General features: G+C 36.2%; 1 protein-coding gene across 4 annotated transcripts in view; it reads left to right on the top strand.

The window, feature by feature from the left end:
* Nucleotides 1-19,627, top strand: part of CUNH8orf34 (chromosome unknown C8orf34 homolog) — a 128,481-nt gene that overhangs the window by 83,489 nt on the left and 25,365 nt on the right. For all 4 annotated transcript variants that reach the window (XM_017731250.1, XM_017731252.1, XM_017731251.1 and 1 more), the window contains 2 exons: nucleotides 10,063-10,148; nucleotides 15,083-15,156. In XM_017731250.1, the coding sequence (XP_017586739.1) occupies nucleotides 10,063-10,148; nucleotides 15,083-15,156 (160 nt within the window). The remainder of the gene's footprint in view (nucleotides 1-10,062; nucleotides 10,149-15,082; nucleotides 15,157-19,627) is intronic.

Raw genomic sequence — 19,627 nt, 5'->3', positions numbered from 1 at the left:
GTGACTCAGTTTCTGGCAGAAATTTCTGGTTTGTTAATTTTCCTGAAATCTGGGAACAAATTACTTCAAAATACCAAGGGAAAAAAACTGTTTCCAAACTGAAGTGGTTGGTACAGAATGAATGTTGGTGGAAAAATTCTGTGATTAGTGTTCATGTACAGACTTTGAGGAGGTTTATGTCTTCAAATCGTATCAAAACTTTTGATTATATACACTTTTTTTTTTTCTTTCCTGTCAGGCATTTCATATTATCTGACTGTGTATTATTTCTAAGTGGCTATTATTATAGTGAAGAAAGTACTAAACATTCCAGATGAATCAGGTCACTATTTTACGTTCTTTTTTCTTTATCTATTTTTTTGTAACCTTAGTTTTATTGGACCCCTTGTTTAAAAGAGTTGAATTTTCCTCATGTTTGTTTGTGCCAGCTTCACAGACTTTGTCCTAAACAAAATATTTTATTTGCATATTTTTCCTTTTAATAGTGGCAAACAAGTAAATTAAACTCCATATGGTAGTGCTTTATAAATTTTAAAAATCTCCTTTCACTTTGGAAAATTGAGAACAAACCCCATATTTTTCCTTTGGCTAGTTGGAACTTCTTATAAAGTAGGAAAACAAAAATAATTACAGGGAAAAAAAAGCTGTGTTAAAAAAAAGGTATATTTTCACTTCGCTTTTTTGATGAGCTGAGTTTGGGCAGCGATTAATTTGCCCAATTTTGATGCATAAATAACGATGATAATGTGTTCATTGTCTTTGGATTTTCTAAGTGCTAAGTACAGCTAAAATCACTTTATCTTCCCCTTCCTGGAGTGGTGTACCACTTTAGTATCCTATTCTTTCAAAACAAGAGAAAAAACACTGAAGAAGAAAGTCATTCAGAAAATATTTTTACTAGCCTTAGTGGTTATCAGAGACAGAGACCATAAATAAATTTTCAAGATTTGGTAGGCTGACTTGCTAAGTTGTCAGAGTAACACACTGGCTTGCCGTTTCTTTCACTGTCTTCTGTTTCTTTAGAACATCTTACTGTATGCAAAATGGAGAATATCTGTGTGATTTCAAATTACTTTTTGGGTTCATGGATGACCTCTGAAATGCACAAGATAGTATAATTTTAGTCCTAGACCTTAATTAGTTTCATGGCAAACTCACAATGAATGTGTGTTTTGGAAGAATGGCCAAAGTCTCTCTATTTTCAAAATCTTAACAGTGTTTTGGGAAGGGAACAATGTAAGACAGGAGATTTACATGAAGTGATTAGACAGAAATCTTGGAAAGATCAGACTTCTTTCCTCCCTCTTTTTTTTGCATGAATTTCCCACTTGGTAAATTCAACAAGCAATAATTTCAGTCCTATTGGAAGTTCCACAAAATATTGTGAAAATAAAAATATCATCTGTTATCAAAAATTATGTAAGCTGTGAAGTGACCAGTGTTTTCAGATGATGTATTTCCCTCTGTGTTAGATTTAACAGCTATTTTATTTCCTTATAGTCTGCACATATGGGGTAGACTTGTTGTTTTTGACCTAAATAGCTGTCAATCAGCATAAAAATAATGGAAGACTTCCATTTGTTTGGAGAAGGAGAAGTGTTTACATGTTAGTGAAAATAGGCTTAGGCTTGAAACTTGAGCACTAGGTACATAAAATTTGCATGTGAATTACATCTTATACATACATCTTCTCATGATAAGTCTGGTTTTGGAGATGTGGCAGTGCACCAGTTTTATCTGGAGATAGCCCTGCTGTAACTTAACTGACAGGGTATTAATATCTGGTTTTGGTTATGCAGGAAGAGTGCAGCATAAGATGCTGTGAATTGATGAGGTGTCACTAGAATATCTTTTGTAAGAACTATTGTTCAACAGTACCTAAGGGTTTTTTTTTATTTCAGGCTGGCTGTTGAAAGAGAGAACTGGTTTGAGCAGGTTGGTGCACTTGTGAGCATTTAAAAGTGCCATGGAGAAATTCTAACAGCAGATATAAAGGATTTTTTAGATCTTTTGAATGTATTAGTCTTGATTAGTAAAAACGAAAGCAGTAAGAGCATATTTGAATATGAAATTAATATTATTTTGCTGCTCCTGAAAATTATTCTGCTGTCTCTCAATTTAGTGGAGGGAAGCATCCTCTTCATTCTGTCCTTCATTTGTAGGTCTTGTCAAGACATCTCTTTCTCTTTTCCTCTACAAAACCCATTTAACCCCCTCAATAATTTAAAGAGACAAGTGCTTTACCAAGCTTTTCTCCCTTCTTTTCCTTTGCTCTCTTTGATGTGTGCTTTGCAAGCTAATTCTCTATGGCAATGTTTATAGATTCTTTCTGTTTTGTGCAACACTGTGATGTGTATTTGCCACAGCAGTTTCTTCTGGGTGAAAAAGATATAGGGAGGAAGCCAGGAGATCGTGAGCTTGGGGAAGCCTGTTGGTCATAATTTGAGGCTCTGGATAGCGGTTTAATATAGCTCTTAAAGACACAAATGCACACTCACACACAAAACTCTTTCATAAGTCCCAGAAAAGACTGACAAAGACTGTAATTTTTCTCCTGTGAGATAATGGTTTGAAGCCAGCAGCAGATAAAAGATTGCCATAAGAATGGCTTAATTCCCCATCTTGTAAAAGGATTAGATAATTCAGTCTCTTTATGGATTCCTTACTCTGGGAAATATATTTCCACTTTTGGTTCTCCTCAGAAATAGCTGCAGAGTGTACTTATTTAAAGGCACAAAGACCTGCATTCAGACATTTTGAAAAGGCAAACAGCACACAAAAAAGATTATTTTGTAGGCTGTGTCAATGTGTAAGTTTTGCTCAGCAAGTGCATATTCTAGTATTACCAGCTGAAAACATTATGCTGTGCATTATCTATTGGTGACATGGAAACTTTCCACAAAAATCTCCAAGAGTGACTGCAAAATAGTGTGTTTAATTTGCAGAAGGAGAATGGATGTCAACCAAAATCCATTTTTAGCTACTGGTTTAGGAATTTTCAAGTAATTTGCTGTGTTCTAGTGTGTAAGCACTGAGAAATAGTGTCCTTAAGGAAGTGAGTCCAAAAGCAAGAAACAGAGTGTGGTTTGAATGGTATTGGTGAAAATGAAGTTATTTTAGATTAACTTTGTCTTAGATCAGGGTTAAATTCAAATAATACAAATGCTTTCTATCTCGCATGAATAGAATTGCAGGTAGTAACAACATACTCCTGCTGATAGCCTTGCATCACCCCTTTAAAGTGGATTTAAAGGAATTATAAATCTGTGTTGGGAAGCATGCTGATTGTGTCATTAAGCTTATATTCCTACGTTTTATTCAGAAATTGTATTAAATATCTGTATTTATTAATGTAGTCTTATAGTGTACTTTTGGAAATGTCTGCCTTCCTAGATAATGTTCTGCAGGATAATCCAATAGTCCTCATGCTTCATTTCTCTTCAATGCAGATGCTTCCTGTATTTTAGTGTATGGAGAAAACAGAAACTATGACACTGATTTCTTAATATAACCAGGTGGCATGCTGCAGAGCTTTTCTATTGTTGCTTCAGAGGTGGCAGCCACTCTCACTGCTCACCAAATTCACAATCACTCTGTTAGAGGATCCTCCTCCGATAGAGCTAAGACATTTTTCTTCTAGAGTTCATTGATCTAAAAGTCATATAAACTTCTTTTAAAATCTGATCTTCATTAGGAAGGTAGTGTGTGTAGCTAAGGCTGATGAATTTTTCCAGATAAAGAGTACTTTTGCCAGTATATTTTTTAATAATATTTATTTCATATAATTTTATCATTATATTAACCAGTACAGTTTGTACTGGAAAACTGGCATCTTTTTGTCTCTGTACTTGTGAATACACTAGGAGTTTTTCTGGCACAGTTTTAATATTTTTATATTTGTAAAAGACATTAGTACGACAAATGGAATAAGTAAAAAATTCCTGGCTTTATATTTAGGTGCTGAAAAAGCGTTGGATTTTACAGCAGTACAAAGGAGTGCAGAACTTGTGGAGTCAGTAAGTCAAGGTGCATGAGATCAGAATTTGGATCAGTATGTTTGGGAACAAAGAATGAAGTAAACTCACCATATTGTAAGCAAGTCAGGACAGATGATTATGAAGCTTGAAATACTCTTACTGGTGTTGGGGTTGCTAGGGAAAGGTGCAAGAAAACATTCAATGTAACCTAAAAGCGTGTGGGGCCTTTCAGGTCTTTTGTTGTCTGATCTCTGTTGCTATAACTTCCCTGGAGTTATGTATTTGTCCTAGGGAAATTATAACTCAGTATTACAGTGCTATCAGAGAGAGATGTAAGACGTAGATGTGAAGTTTTAAATTACAGAAAGGAAGAAAATTATTTGAAAGCAGAAAAAAAAAGGAAGTACAATAAGTCAAATTTATCCTTCTTCTCATCTCTGACTAAAATTCCCTTTGGCTGCCAAAGGAACATCACCATGTTGTGTGTATAATAAGTTTCTTTTGTTAATAAGTTCATGATACTCATTAATCTTACAAAATCTATATTAGAGGTTTTGATCCAAATTAATAACTGCTTCATGAAGAAACTAACTATAAATCATGGAAGTATTTGTTAGGATTTTTTCAAGAGAATAGGTAACCTACTTTGAAGTAATTTAAGGAAAATAAGTGATTCAACAAGTCAAAATCTCCTTAAGTAAGATTCTAATACAAACATGATACTACTTCTGTGTTTCAGAGAACTTTGTTGCTGTGGCCTTAAAAATATACACCTGTTCTGGCTGATCATGAAAACAACTTTACTGCTCTTTTTGCCGAAAGATTTAAGGATTCTTTACCAAAATTTCCCCTACTTCTCACCATATTCAGCTAAAAGAAGTTGGCTGAGTCTTTAGCAATGCAGATCAAGAATTTTCCAATTAAATACGTGTTTTCAGGAATAATGTTTCACAGAAACCAAAATGTTTTTCAGTGTTTATTCAGATTCAACAAAATTTAGCTGACACAGGGCAGAGCAGAGAGAATGGCTGGAGCTGCAGTGCTCAGACTTGTAATTTCCCCCCTCCTCCTTGGAGAGTGCCTTTTACTGTCCTGGAGCCTGGAGGAATTTTTCTTCACTACTAAAAAGTCAGCAGAAGGATTTGTATTTTCTTGAAATAACAGGTTTTCAGGATTTCTTCTCAAGTTGAGTTTGAGTTTCTGTTGGTGTTCGCCTCTAGAATTTGAGCACAGTTATCCAGCTCTGGTTTGCTATGTTTAAAATTAAAATTAAGTCCTTAGTTGTGCACCAGAACTTGAAGGCCAGCCACATGCACAGTAAGTATATAACTCTCGCCTGTAGTTGTTTATTTGGGATTAAAGAAGATTTTGTCTAAAAATGATAACCCTTCTTCTGGTTCATTTTAGGAAGGAATAGAATGGGATTTTGATTATTTAAGTGACATTTCTGGAAGACTAGGTCAAAATAGCATTAACCTAAATATAATCTAAATTTCTCTGTCTGTAAGTGACAATCACCCTCTGAATTTTATTTGGCTCTATAAGTACAACCTGTACTATACACTAGTACAAGACAATTAATAATGCACATACTTTGGATCAGTAGTCTATACAAAGAACAAATACTAGAGAGCATATATCTCACTATGAGATATCCAAAGCATTTCCATTGCTTGAATTTCAGAATACTTTATGCCTTCTCCTTAGGCTCTGATGTTAGAAAGTACCTAGGCTTGTAATTAAGTGTTTATAATTATTTTTATTAATCCCATATAGTCCTTGGAAGTATTACGTGAACTGTATTAGGGTTTTTTAAATTGTAGTATTCTGCTATAACATCAAATTTACTTTAGTTTCTCTAACTACTGATTTTAAGAATGTCATAGAACAACAGTGTTGACAGAGAGGACAATAATTGTGTATATCTACATTTAGTGCACAGGAGGAGTTCCCAGGTAGGAATTTGTCCTGCATCCAACCTTGACAGGTTGGAGAGATGGGCAGAGAAGAACCATCTGAAATTCAACACAGGCAAATGCAGAGTCCTGCACCTGGGAAGTAATAACCCCCCTGCACCAGCACAGGCTGGGGGCTGACCTGCTGGAAAGCAGCTGTGCAGAGAAGGACCTGGGGGTTTTGGTGGACAAGCTGTCCATGAGCCAGCAGTGTGTTCTGGTGGTCAAGTAGGCCAGTGGCATCCTGGGGTGGATTAGGAAGAGCCCTGCCAGTGGGTTGAAGGAGGTGATTCTAACCCTACTCAGTCCTGATGAAGCCACATCTGGAGTGCTGTGTCCAGTTCTGGGCTCCTCACGACAAGAGAGACTGGAGGTCCTGGAGCTGGTCCAGCAGAGGGCTACAAAAATGGTTAAGGGACTGTAATATCTCTCTAACAAGGAAAGGCTGAGGGAGCTGGGCCTGTTCATCCTTGAGAAGAGATGAGTGAGAGGGGGCCTCATCCACGTACACAAGTGCTGAAGGAAGGGTTTCAAGAGGCTGGATCCAGCCTCTTCTGGGTGATGCCAAGTAATGGAACAAGGGGCAATAGACAGAAACTGATGCACAGGAAGTTCCACCTGACATGAGAAAGAACTTCTTTACTGTGCAGGTGACTGTGCACTGGAAGAGGTTTCCCAGAGAGATTGTGGAGTCTCTCTCACTGGAAATATTCAAGAACCATCTGGACACAACCCTGTGCTATGTGCTCTGGGATGACCCTGCTCAAGCAGGGAGGTTGGACCAGATGGCCCACTGTGGTCCTTTCCAGCCTGACCCATTCTGTGAATCTGTGAATCATATTTTCTAAATCATACCGGCAGTAGGACTGTGATTCCCACACCCACAAGCTTGTTTGTAGTGATAAACCCTGTATAATGCTTCTGCACTGAATCTGTAGAATTTATTCAGAATATCTTTGGTCCTGAAGTCCTTGACAGTTTTCTTGGAAGAAGCGCTACAGAATGCATTTTGGGGTCAAAGAAAATTGAAATGTTTACCTGTAGGCTGTTTGCTTTTGTAGCTCTTGCAGCTCCAACATGCAGCTGGTTAATATAACTTAAACAATGTCCTCTGAGAGATCACACTAGAAACAGATATGGGAAAAAATTTTGGCTATCAGGTATAAAATTTAGACTGACATTAAAATAATTAATAGCTGAAATAATATTTTGGTTAAAAACTGAAGTAGTCCATCAAGTGTTAGTAAGATAGTAGTTTTTAGGTAACTCTTCTAAACCTATGTGTCTTTCTAAACTATACTTCTTTCTGCTTAAGACTTTTTAAGTGTTTTTCACTGTGGAGATGTCTTATGAATAATATTACTTTTGAAGAAGAAATTGTAATAGTCCAAGTAACAGAATTATTTTGGCACGAAATAGTGTTTGTGACTTGTTGCTTGAGTTTCATGAGAATCTATTCTAATATTAATCTATATGTAAGAAATACATAAATAAGTTTGAAAACTGGATGTGAAAATAAGGTCCGGATATGTCAAACATCCTATTAATCCATCCACCCAGTACCCCAGCCATTTCTTCCTACAAAGCAAAATCATATGAAATGGATTTTCTGATTAGATACATTGAAAAGAATTTTTTTTGTGTGTTCTTCATGCGGCAACAGACCACTTAAATATATCTAAATTCTAGAATAAGATGAGAATAATTTCAGTTACTCATGTCTGGTTTGGATTTATTGAAGCTCAGAATGGGAACATGTTATAAAATCTTGAAAATTCTGATGGGATAAAATAAGCAGCTCCTAGAGATTGTTCTTGTATGACTGTAATGTAAGCAGAAAAGGTTGGAGTAATTTTCCTTTTAGTTAAATATAAATGAACTACCAACATGGCTGGAGAGAAGAGTATCTCACTTCTGGTTCCTGCAATTTTGTGCATATCCTTCTAAGATTGCATATGTGGTTGCAGTAAACATGCATATGTATGTAATGAAGGAGGATGGGTTTTATTCCAGAAGAAAATGATGTGATTTTTGAGATCTTCCTTTTTTTGCATAGTTTTTTCATTTGCAATTTGTTTTCTCCTATTTGAATATCTTTAGAATAATGGTACAAAATTATTTGCTTCTGTTTTACAAGCTAGGTTTTTAAAGAATTGGCAATTAGAGCATTAGAAGCCAGGTACAGAACTATAAAGGATAGCTAGAAGTAATTTTCAAAATTAGGTTTACAGCTTCTAGTTTTACATTTTGTTGTCTTGAGGAGTTTTGTGTTCTTCTATGGAACTGCTTCCTTAGATAAGAAACACTATGAATTTACATTGAGCTTTCCATCAAAAAGAAATCATTCTAGGAGCAATAAAAGGAGATCAAGTAATTGGGGGAGGAGGGTGCTGGGAAAACAGTTTTGAGGTGTACAAACAAATAGATGACTTAAGATCCATGTCTATTAGATAACTGTGGGAGTCATAAAATGTGAAATTTAGGTAGGGCAGATAAGGGGGTTGTACTTGGTTTCAAAGGTTAATTTCAAGCTTAGTGTAAAACAACTGCAGAGGGTAAGAATACAGAGTGAAAAGAAACATTTTTTCTTCCAAGAGATAAATTATTTCTTTCCCCAAGGTTTTACTTCAATGCATTTTTATGATTCCTGGGCTTTGCAAAATTGAATTGCATTTTTCTTATTCTTTTCATGTCTGAATAAATCCAAAGTAAGATAACCTTTATGTAAATGGTAGTTATATTGCATTTAGAGCTACAAAGCATTTCTTCAGAGCCGAATTTGTACTCAGGATTCATAAGAGCCTGGAGAAGGATGGTGGGACTCCTGGGATTCTCATTTGAAAGAACAGATACAAGCATTATTTGTATAAATTGCTGTCAAGGCGTTGCAGTCAGCTGGTGCAGTGGGAAAACCTGAAGACAAAGTCTGCCATCATTACTGTATTTTCCTTTTAACAAGTAACGAAGGAGGAGGAAGTACTCTTGCATATGTTTCCTTGTGGTGGGTTTGCTTTGGCTAAGGGCCGGTTCCCTACGCAGCCAGTAGGGTGACAGGAGAAAACCGGAAGTAAAAGCTTGTGGGTTAAGATGAAGACAGGGAAATTGTTTACCAGTTACTGTATTGGGCAAAGCAGACTTGACTTGGGGAAAATGAGTTTAATTTATTGCAAATTAAAATAGGTTCAAGTAATGAGTAAAACGAAAAGACAGACATTAAAACCACATTTTTCCTTCTTCCTTTCGTGGGCCCAACTTCACTCCTTCACTTCAGACTCCTCTGTGCACCCCCTGAGTGGTGCAGGGGAGACAGGGAATGGGGCGCTGTGGCCAGTCCATTACAACTCCTCTCCGCCCTTCCTTCCTCACCACACTTTTCACCTGCTCCAGTGTGGGTTCTCCATTGGCTACAGTCCATCCTGGACATACTCACCTGCCCTGGTGTTGGTCCTCCATGGGCTGCATGGGATATTGGCTCTGGCATTTCATCGTGGGCTGTAGGGAAGTAGGGGAGTATATGCCCAGAGTGTGGAGCACCTCCTCCTTTGACCTTGGTATGTCCTCTGCTGTTTCCCAGTCTTTCTGTTCTGTTTGTTCCCTGTGGGGCATTGTGGCTGGCTCTTCCTTAACTGTGTTTCCTTCAAGGTGCCACCATTTTGACTAAAGAGCTCATTTTGACTGAAGAGCTCAGCCATGCCCTGCCATGGTTCTTTTTGGAGCCAGATGAAACCACCTGTGTCTGGCTCAGGGCAGCCCCAGCCACTCCTCACCAAGGCCACCCCACTGCCAACACATTGGCATGGACATCCAGTACAGTCCTATTCAATTAAAATATTTTTGAAGGTGGTGAAGCAAGCTTGCAGTTTCACATGCACACCAAACGCCAACTTTTAAAAACTATGACAAGTATGCATAAGCTAGGATTCAGTTGGCTGTTCCTTGGAGGCTAGTTTTGGTTACTGGACAAGTCAGGGAAGTTATGACTGAACCACGGGTGTGGGCTTTTGAGCAAAGCTGCTCTTTTAATTAGGTCAATGTTGTGAGCAGGGTATGTAGTCAGGGATAATGTTCTTCTGTGTCTTATCCATGAAATATGATTGCAAATGTTTTCATTGCATTTTTCCACAATTTAGATTGCAAGGGGATAATTTGGCAGAAAGGCCAGAAGATGTCTCCATGGTATCTCAGACATCTGAGCCAGCAGTGTCAGACTCTGATGGTAAGTTATATAAATATTTGCTGCTCATAAAAAACCCCAAACATCAACATTTTGAGTTTGAGAGTGGGGGTTATGTCTGTAAAAGATTAAACACTTCCAGGAGAGTGTTCCTGGGCATTTGAACTCAATAATTTGCACTTCAAATCTGTTCAAAGAGCTGCTAACATGTTTTTTGTCACAGCCATTAACACTCCAGAACAATTCCTAGGCATATATTGAAAAGCGCATTGGGCTTTTGTTCTTAGTAGAGAGATTTTTTGTTAGCACACTAACATTTAAAACAGCTCAATAGCATAGGCATGGGCTGTTCATTGCTGGTTGGCTTTTATGCCAAAGAATGGTCTTTGAAATATTTAATTTATTACTACACATGCACCCAGATGATTCAAACAATTTACAGTAAAAATATAGAGTTTATAAAATGACTCTGGAAAACACTTTTTATCCTCACATAAACATGTTCATACGTTGGATTAATCTGCAGTCAGGACACTCAGACTTATTTCAATTTCTTCTCAGGTTTTTGAACAGAGTAACACCTGAAATGTTGAAAAAGGCACTTCATAAGGGATATTTTTCCAGAGAATGCCCAGCTTTCCTATGAAAGATGAAGTTGATGAAGGCTAACTTTATCTTAGCTGCCACTGTAGTGGAGAGAGAAAGAAATAGAGGTTTTGACAGAGAATCTGCAAAGATAAATCTTTCAGTCCATTCCCTTACTGTTGGGCAGAACCTGTCGAGTCTACAAATTGTATGTTTTGATTTGCAGTATAGTCTTCAGCAGCTATGGACAAGTCAGCTATGGTGATCAATTAACACAAAAAAGTCAGAATTAACTTTCTTTTAGATTATTCTACTCTCTGTCTACTAACTAATTATTATATGTGCTATTACGTATCACAGCAACCTGAACTTTCACTCATTTCTCTTGCCTCATTTGTAAACCAACCATTAGTAACTAATATGTCTTTAAAGATAAATTTTTCAAGCTGGTTTTGTGAGAATGCATGGTTTCAGGCAGTCAAGACATTGGCTTTTCCTTTTACCTGCCATTGATCACTTAATTGAACAATGTAATAGGGGATTAAGAATCTCACAACATGATGTCGTTGCGATCTTCATGAAGATTGTCAGGAAGAGATGCTCAGACTGGTGACTTCAATCAAGCCCTTTGAAAGGAACACAAAATTCTATTGTTGTGAGAATGATTCCCAGAAAGGGAGGTGGTGGCTTGCTTGTGATAGGTAAGGGAATATGCAAGCACAAGATTATTGCAGCAAAAGCAAATAGATGGGTAAAACAGACGTGTGGGGAAAAGTTCTACAGTTCACAGAATAGTTTTTGAGCAGATCTCGTTCTTCCACTTTCTTTCTTTCTTGTGTACCTTTGTTCTTGAAGTGAAAATCTGCCCATTTTGCCATGCCATCTTCTGAAACTGCAGGCTTCAATTAAATAGTTAGGTTTTGCTAAGTGGCAGAGACATCAGGATTAAAGAAGGTGAAACTATCCAAAAGTACTGTGTGCTGTGTAATATTGGAGCTGAATCTTTCATGGTCAGAGGGTATGGAGCACAAAAGTGCTGTAGCTGTTCTACCTTCGGCCACTTCCTATGCGTCTGAATACTCTGCAGTCAATATGGGTACACAGCAGAAAACACTTTCTTTGGAAAAACACTACATTCAGTGAGATACAGGGAATATAAGTTAGATGGGTAGGTGGCGCAATGACATTCATGTTGTTATAAACACATCGATCTCATGTCTGTGAATATACATGGACCTGTTACTCGTATAGCAAGAAAATAGCAAGGCCTCTTGGGCAGAAAGACTGAGGTCAATAGTAAGGAAATGCCAAATTTCTGTCAGGAGGTGCCCTCAGAAATGCTCAGTGTTTCAAAACATATGGTTGGGGCTTTTTTTCCTAAAAGGTTGGCTAGTGCTACATTTTGATTTGAAGAAAAACACAGCTGGATTTCACAAATAAGTGCAGACTATAAACAGACACAGAACTCAGGCAACTGCCCATTCTATCAACCTTTCCTATAAATGCAGCACATTATTTGCTCTCTGTCCATCTGATACTTATTTCCAATAAATGTTATGTATGAGAGCATGATAAAAGAAACTCATAAAGATATTGTTAAAAAACCCTAGGCATTGTTGTACTGAATTTTTAGTTATGTCCTCTTACAGATTTTTTATATCATGAAATAGTGGCTAGCAGGCTTCACTTACCAGGTTTATTTGAATTTATTTTCTGCTGTTACTTCTCAGTACCAGTGACCTTACTGAGGGAAAACTGTGCGTTGGGAAGTGCTGATGTAAACCATTCATTCAAGAATAAGCAAGCAAGATGCTGATGCACAGCAAAGTTGAGAGTAGCTTTCTTCAGATAATGATCTGTTTCTGCTGTTAGATCTGGAACATCTCTCCTGTGGATTTCAGATAAACTAAGCTCAGAAGTAATTGGCAGAACATCTGATCTAAGAGCCCTTATAAATAAGCCTCATTTTAAGAAATTCCACTTAATAAAGTCAATGTGGTAGCTTATGTGAAAAGATCACGTGCAGCATCAGACACTTTACTGACTACACTGGCGATCTGGATCTGGTTCTAATTAACCACTACACTGATTTTCCTCTAGTATAATCCTACTACTGAATTGGACAGGCTTGTGTTTGATCTAAGTGGTAAAAATGAAAGGTAGGAATCAGGTCTCAAGATTGAATAACCCAAGACTCTTTAAAGCTGCAGTTTCTTTTCACTGTCCTAAACTATACCTCTCAGAAATGTTTCTCTTTTCCATCAGACCACTTCACAGGAAAGAACTAAGGGAAGAATTTAATAGGTTCTTGATTTTGATTGGAAGCAGCAGCATTGATGACTGCACAGCAAACTTCCCCTGTAGATGCCAAGCCTGTCTGGTTTGTCTCTTGGATCAGTTCTCCACTGAGCCTTGCTCTTGTTCTGTAGAGGTTGATGGGGAGAATAGCTGAGGCTTCGAAAGATACACGCTATGACAGAATTGATCCAGAAAAATCTACATCTGTCAGCCCCCAATGTGTTTTTCAGGTTAGGGGGATTTTAGAAGCAATCTACTTATGTGGGGTTTTTTTTGGGGGGTGGGGGGGGCATTAGATACTTAGAAATAGTATCACTAAAGATAATTACTCATTTACTCCCAATTTCCTATAAGTACAATACAACCTTGTTTCACTTGTTTCATTCTCTTCTGAAATGTACCTTACCCTTTGAGTGAAGCCATGATATAAGGCAGGAAAAGAAGACATTATTGGAAATAAAGCTTTTGCAGTCTATGCATTCTTGTAGAAGGAAGTTTAAAATGCAGTAACTTATTAGGGAGTAATCTCTTAATATAGGATAAATGAAAAGTGTAACACTTCTAAACCACTCCTCAATTAGTCTGAGAAAAGCTGCTTGTTATGTGAGTTTCTTTGCAGTGTATTATGCAAGTCCACATATTTCTGAGGTGTGGGCAAAGACTTGTTTCTTTTGTGACTCTTCTGGAATAATATAATTGGACTAAAAATTATAGATTCTATGCCACTGTGTAAATGTGGTATTTCCTATTTAATTGTGCTATTACATCTACAGATGTAAAGGTTATATTGTGATATATAATACTTAGTTTGCTAAATAAATTTTACTAGAGCAAATGCCACATCAGTAGTTCATTCCCTATCAAACAGAACTCACTGGTTCTTTTTATTTGCAGTTAGCTAGTAGAAACAAGAAAAAACTAAATGTATAGTTTCTACATAGTTGAGTGTTTTGGTTCTGGTTTGTTTGTTTGTTTGTTTGTTTATTTTTTGTTTGGGGTTTTTTTTGCCTTTAAAGTGTCAATATAGTAGAAAGTTCAAAAGAGGCATTAGGATGTAGGGGAAAAGTTGAAATTGGGGATGTTCGATAAAAATATGAACGTATGAAACATATAATGTTGTTCTAGGTGGAACTGCATGATCAAGGTAAAAAATTAAGGATGTAAATATGTGGGAATTAGGATTGAGAACAAGATAAGGCAATGGCAAAAGTGCGGTATCTCTGAATTCCCACACAATTCCCTGACCATCACTTTGTGTCATCATCACCCCTTCCTTCTCCACTTACATTTGTGTTTGTAGTGAATTGGTAGCCACCATTGCCACACTTCAGTATAGTTCTGCTTTCATAGTAAATGTAGTCTGAGATGTTTAACAAATTGCGTTCTGGAAACATAAGGACCTCCCTGCTAAGTGTCTGAGTAACAGCAGAACGTAGGGAAGATCAGGACATCTTGTTTTGTTAGGCTGCTGATGCAGCACCTAACTGCATTAACAGAGTGTTAGGCAAAGGGTGAAACTGCATAGAATGTTACTTGGAAATTCTTTCTCTGACATGGGTGCATAAAATCTGTTTTAAGTTATTACACATGCATCAAAGAGACATCCTCACAAAATTCTGTCACTTTACAAATCTGGCAATATGGGCAAAAATTATACTTGCAAACTTTTAAATGTTGTCTAAATTGACCAAATCCTTTTGCTTCAAGGATTTTAACTGAATTAATTTGATATAATTTTATTCATTTTATTAAAGCTGGAGATACACTACTCACTTGTGTAAAGGGTAAACTATTTATTTTAAATAGTAAAGGTAATAAAGAACCTACAAGGTACCTTGGCAGCTGAGGGAAGCTTACTTATCACTCTAGTCATGTTAGAGACACTGTTCCATGTTGCATTAAGCTTATAAATTAAAATCAGACATAAAATCAGATTTAAATTATAATCCATTGAAGTGTAACTGAAAAGTAGTACATTTACAGTAGCCATATTCACCTTCCCAGCAGGAAATTTTTAGCCATTAAATTTTCAAAATGACTAATGCTTACTTAATTAGAGTGATTTACCTTTCTCTTGTACCTCTTTGGAACAGCTCAAGTACCTGGGGTTGAAACACTCACAGAAGATATTGATGAATTTCAGAGTGCCTCTCAAGTGGCAGCATCTGTAAGTACCTTCCCTTATGGCTAATCCTGTAATTTTAAAAAGTAGTTTCATAAAAAATAGATTGTGCATAAAGATAAAAGTTGTGTTTACCAGCACTGTCATCTTAGAGAGAAGAAAACTAAATTTACATAATACCTATAATAATAACCCTTCTGAATTTTCAGTTCTCTCTCTGTGTTAATTTTTTCATTCTAGAAAAGGTGGTATCTTGAAATACATTATTATAAAAAGCACGTGTTGTTGGACTTGCTCATATAGCTCCCATTGAAAGTGCAGTAGTTTTATACCTATTCTGTATGTTTTTAAATGCTAGTCAAATACTAGTTTTACCAGATAATATTCAATTTTACAAATTGAAGACAACAAAATAATTCAAACTCTAAAGTACAGTTTATGTACTTTTGTCTCTTTATAATGGCTTGGTGTTCAGAATAAGATTCAGCTATCCAACACTTTGTCTGTAACTGTATCTCCTCAAAAAGAAACAAATGATCCAACTGTTCTCCTTGCCTTTTGGGGCTCTGAAGGAGAGATCTGTTCCATGCTCCCCTAATAATTTTCAGTGAGATTTATTCTTTGACAATCTTGACATACAAAATACAGAGATAAAACTGAGATGTCTCATAGGAAGGCTGTGTAGATAAATGCAATCCTGCAATGGATTTTCATAAATCCTTCAAAGCAGTAAGAAATATGCCTGTAAAATAACTTCAGAATTGATACCAAAATGCATTCTCATGACTTGAATTATTTTTAGATCATATATGAGATACAAGATGAGAGAAAAATAGAATAAGATGTTGATCGGACATTTCTCATAAATTGGACAAACTGATTCATGGCATTCACTCAAATGTGCATATTACATGTAAAAATTCCTGACGTGGTTCAAGGTGTGCAATGTTTAATATTGGTACTGCATTCCAATAGAGTAATTTGAGTTTGTTGCTAGTTAAATGGATGATTATATAAGATTTTTCTCTGCTAGTGTATATTTGACAAAGATGCCTTGGCCTTCAGAGGGTAAGTGTTCTGAGAAAAATTGTAGGATAAAGTAGCAAGAATTATACAGAAGTATCTTCAGAGAAGAACTTTGGGTTCTTTTTTCATGTCCCATGTATGAATCCACATGTAAGATCTTTAATGTGGATACACTGGTACTCAAAAGAGATAGGCAACATCTATGTCTATAACATGGTTCATGTAATTTTCACTGTGGTTATATTATGATTTTCTTGCAGCTTTGTGTATGTTTACTGTTCTATTTCTGAAAAACCTGGAGGTTTTTGTAGTTAGGCCTTTTTCTTTAAGCTTTTTAAAATAGAATATTTTGCTATGCTGTATTTTTTATAAAAAGAGTTACTGTTTGAAAAATTGAGAACTTGGACTTTCAGTGCTGCACAATCTCAAACAAGGCATTCTGGATGAATAAGTGAGCAAAGCTGGCAAAAAGCTGGTTGAAGTATTTACAGGAATCAGCACTTTCCCCAAGTGTTTTGTAAGAATTCAAAGTGGAAGCAAGCATTCAAAACATCCTTAGAGATCTTAGTTTACTGCCTGTAAAGTATTTTGTGTAATGAAAAGTGCCAGGCAAAATGCAAAAGCTTTTCCTTGAGATTTTTTCACTGTGGTGAGCTCAAAGTTTGCTAGCCAAATATTTAGAACATTTCCAGAAACATAAAGTAAAATAAAACTCTAAGAAAATATGGAAGTGATACTAGGAAAAATTTAAGTTGCCTGTAATTCTAGTGGAAGTGGAAAAGCAGGGTGTCAGAGGAAGCTGCTGACTTTACAGTGACTAACAGATAGAGACAGGGCACATGCACTGAGCAGATCATATCGAGTAGCCTTTGCCTTCTCTTTGACTTGTTTCTTTTACCACCTGGATCTAACAGGACTTATGGTTAGCTTTTGGGGGTTTTTATGTGAATCTTGCCTTGCACATGCACATAAAAAGGTGTATTTGTCTTTGTAAATTATCCATGTAAGGCAAACCTATACAAATGCAGCAGAAACTCGAAGAAAAAAGTTATCCAACTGCAAAAAGCGTTTCTGCATGAATATGCCTTGGGTTTTTACTCCTTATTACTGTGGGGAAAATACTGTAATAAAGTATTTTATAGAAGTGTTTTGTTTTAAATAAATTTTTTCCTGTATTCCCTACTGCTTTGGAACTTTTCATTTGCTTTCATAGGAGAAACACAGACATGGATTTTCTGTGATAAATGCATAAATTTCTTAATTCAGCTTGTGAAATTACATGAAGCTTCATGCATGAAGCTTCAAGTAATTAAAAAAATTAATCTTTTATTCTTGCTGTCAGTATATGTGGAATACAATAATATTTCAATCATACATTATTTCAGTTCTATTTGTTAGAAATTTCCCACTATTCTCCCCTAGAACAATACTATGAAGTAACTTAATTGTAGAAGTTTGAGTATAATCACCCGAGCTTCCACATTTAACTAAATCTACAAATTATTTTTGTGTTGGGGTTACTGTTTAGCATTTAGCAGGTTAGTCATTAAAATAATTATTTTAAGATTCCACTGCCACATTAGAAACAACAGCAGTGCACCTTTGAGGTAGTATGAATTATGAAGGTCATATTTATGCTCAAGTTGATGTGTTCTGATACAAAATTTTTCAAATCCAAGCTGAATTTTGTAATTATGTGGAAATTCAGGCACTTGAAGGTAAAATTTCAAATTTTAACTTCAAATATTAAATCTTCTGTAAAAATCGTAACAGATAGTATTAGATTACTGCAACCCTCTCACAGGAAGTTAAAAAAACCTCATTGAAATATGTAAGTTTTGCCTCTGTTAGGTAAATTAACAATACAAGATGGTTAGAAAAACATAATATAAGGGTCTTGGGAAATAAGTGATAATTCCTGCAAGTAGTTCAGAAAGTAGTTTGAATTGCATACCTTGAACCTCTTTGATTGAGACCTCCCTTATGTCAAACAAAATCCATGAAATAGACACAGATTTTGTATATACAGCTGCAAAAAAAAAGATTTCTTCTTGGATGAAAATATTCTTGTTAGAAAATACTTTAATCCTCTAAAATATAATTCTAAATTGAAAGAATATTCTGCAATTTAGAAAAATTTATGTAAAAAAAAGAAATCAATGAATGCCTTGTTTTTACCAGTCTAAAATTTTGTGTTCTTGGGCATGCCAGATTCAGAAATATTAGTCCAGATAACAGTAAATAAAACAGAACTGAGGTTTAGAAAACAATTATTCTGGTTGCATTTCAAAAACTGAAACAAATGTGATTCCCAGGTGCTGCTTCCCATTTTCCTGTATACAGAAAAACTATGTGTAAATTAACTCTAACTACCATTTTTTTAGTGTAAGGTTCAGCGTAAAATGTGCTGCTGGCTGACTGCCACGGGAAGCCCAAAGCTTGTAATTTCAATTACATGGCACTTCAAGTAGAACAGGCCCTAATGTGGAAGGGGGGATTAGAGGTGGCAGCCGATATTGTAAGAGAGCTCCGAGAAGCCTTGTTATTTTTACGGTATCAAATGGCTTGCTCACCTTTATGTCCTTGAACAGATTGTGGAAGCTGAAAGAGTAAATATTAGGTGACCTCTTTACAGAAAGTACATGTTGAGTGAAGAATCCTTAAACAAAATATTGCACAAAAAAATTCCACTCCATGCATAACATCTGTACTTGCCACCTGCTTGGCCAGAGTGGGAAGGACGCTTGTAAACAAATTGTTCAATAAAGAGGTTTGGGTTTGGGTTTTTTTGGGGTTTGTTTTTTTTTTATTTAGAGTGATGTCTGTCAAATGTGTCTATTTAAGATACTTAAGTTATTCAGCAAAGAAATGCTATGTTATACATGGAAAGCTAAGCACAGTTGTATTCCTTACACTTCTATCTCCTGAAGCTAATAAAATTTCCACTTGATTAGAAAAACTGTGTAGTATGAAAAATACAATACAACCACTTTTCATATACTTACAGCTTAGCAGTAACTAACTAATCTGGCTTCATCTCCTTTTCCTCATTTCACTGTGATCATTCAAGTCACATCCAAAAACTAGGTGTATGTCTGGGCATTTCCATGAATACCTGGGTTTTACCCTGAAACAGGCCACAATGACATAGAAATACATGCTGAATAGTTTGTTAACGCTTTTTATGGCCAGTAAAGAAGAGTAATATATTTTCTAACAAGTACTTGATTTCCAGGTGATGTTGTAAGTAAGCTGGAGCCCTAACTCTTGTTCTTAGCTGTTCTGAAAAGTTATACCTCTGTAGAACTCTCCAGGTGTCAGTGGGTATTACTATATAGCCCATGTCAATTCAGCTCAACAATGAGATTGAGACATTCACATCTGCACTGGTGTTTTTTTAAGGACAAAAGCTCTACTGATTCATGCTGTGTAGCATTGTGCTACAGACTGAAGCACAGAGAGTGAGCTTGAAAAAGCTTTCTTACTCTTA

The sequence above is a fragment of the Corvus brachyrhynchos genome, unplaced genomic scaffold (assembly GCF_000691975.1).
Source record: "Corvus brachyrhynchos isolate BGI_N302 unplaced genomic scaffold, ASM69197v1 scaffold633, whole genome shotgun sequence".
Taxonomy (NCBI): domain Eukaryota; kingdom Metazoa; phylum Chordata; class Aves; order Passeriformes; family Corvidae; genus Corvus; species Corvus brachyrhynchos.
The sequence above is the reverse complement of the archived record's forward strand: the minus strand, read 5'-3'. Positions and strand labels throughout refer to the sequence as shown.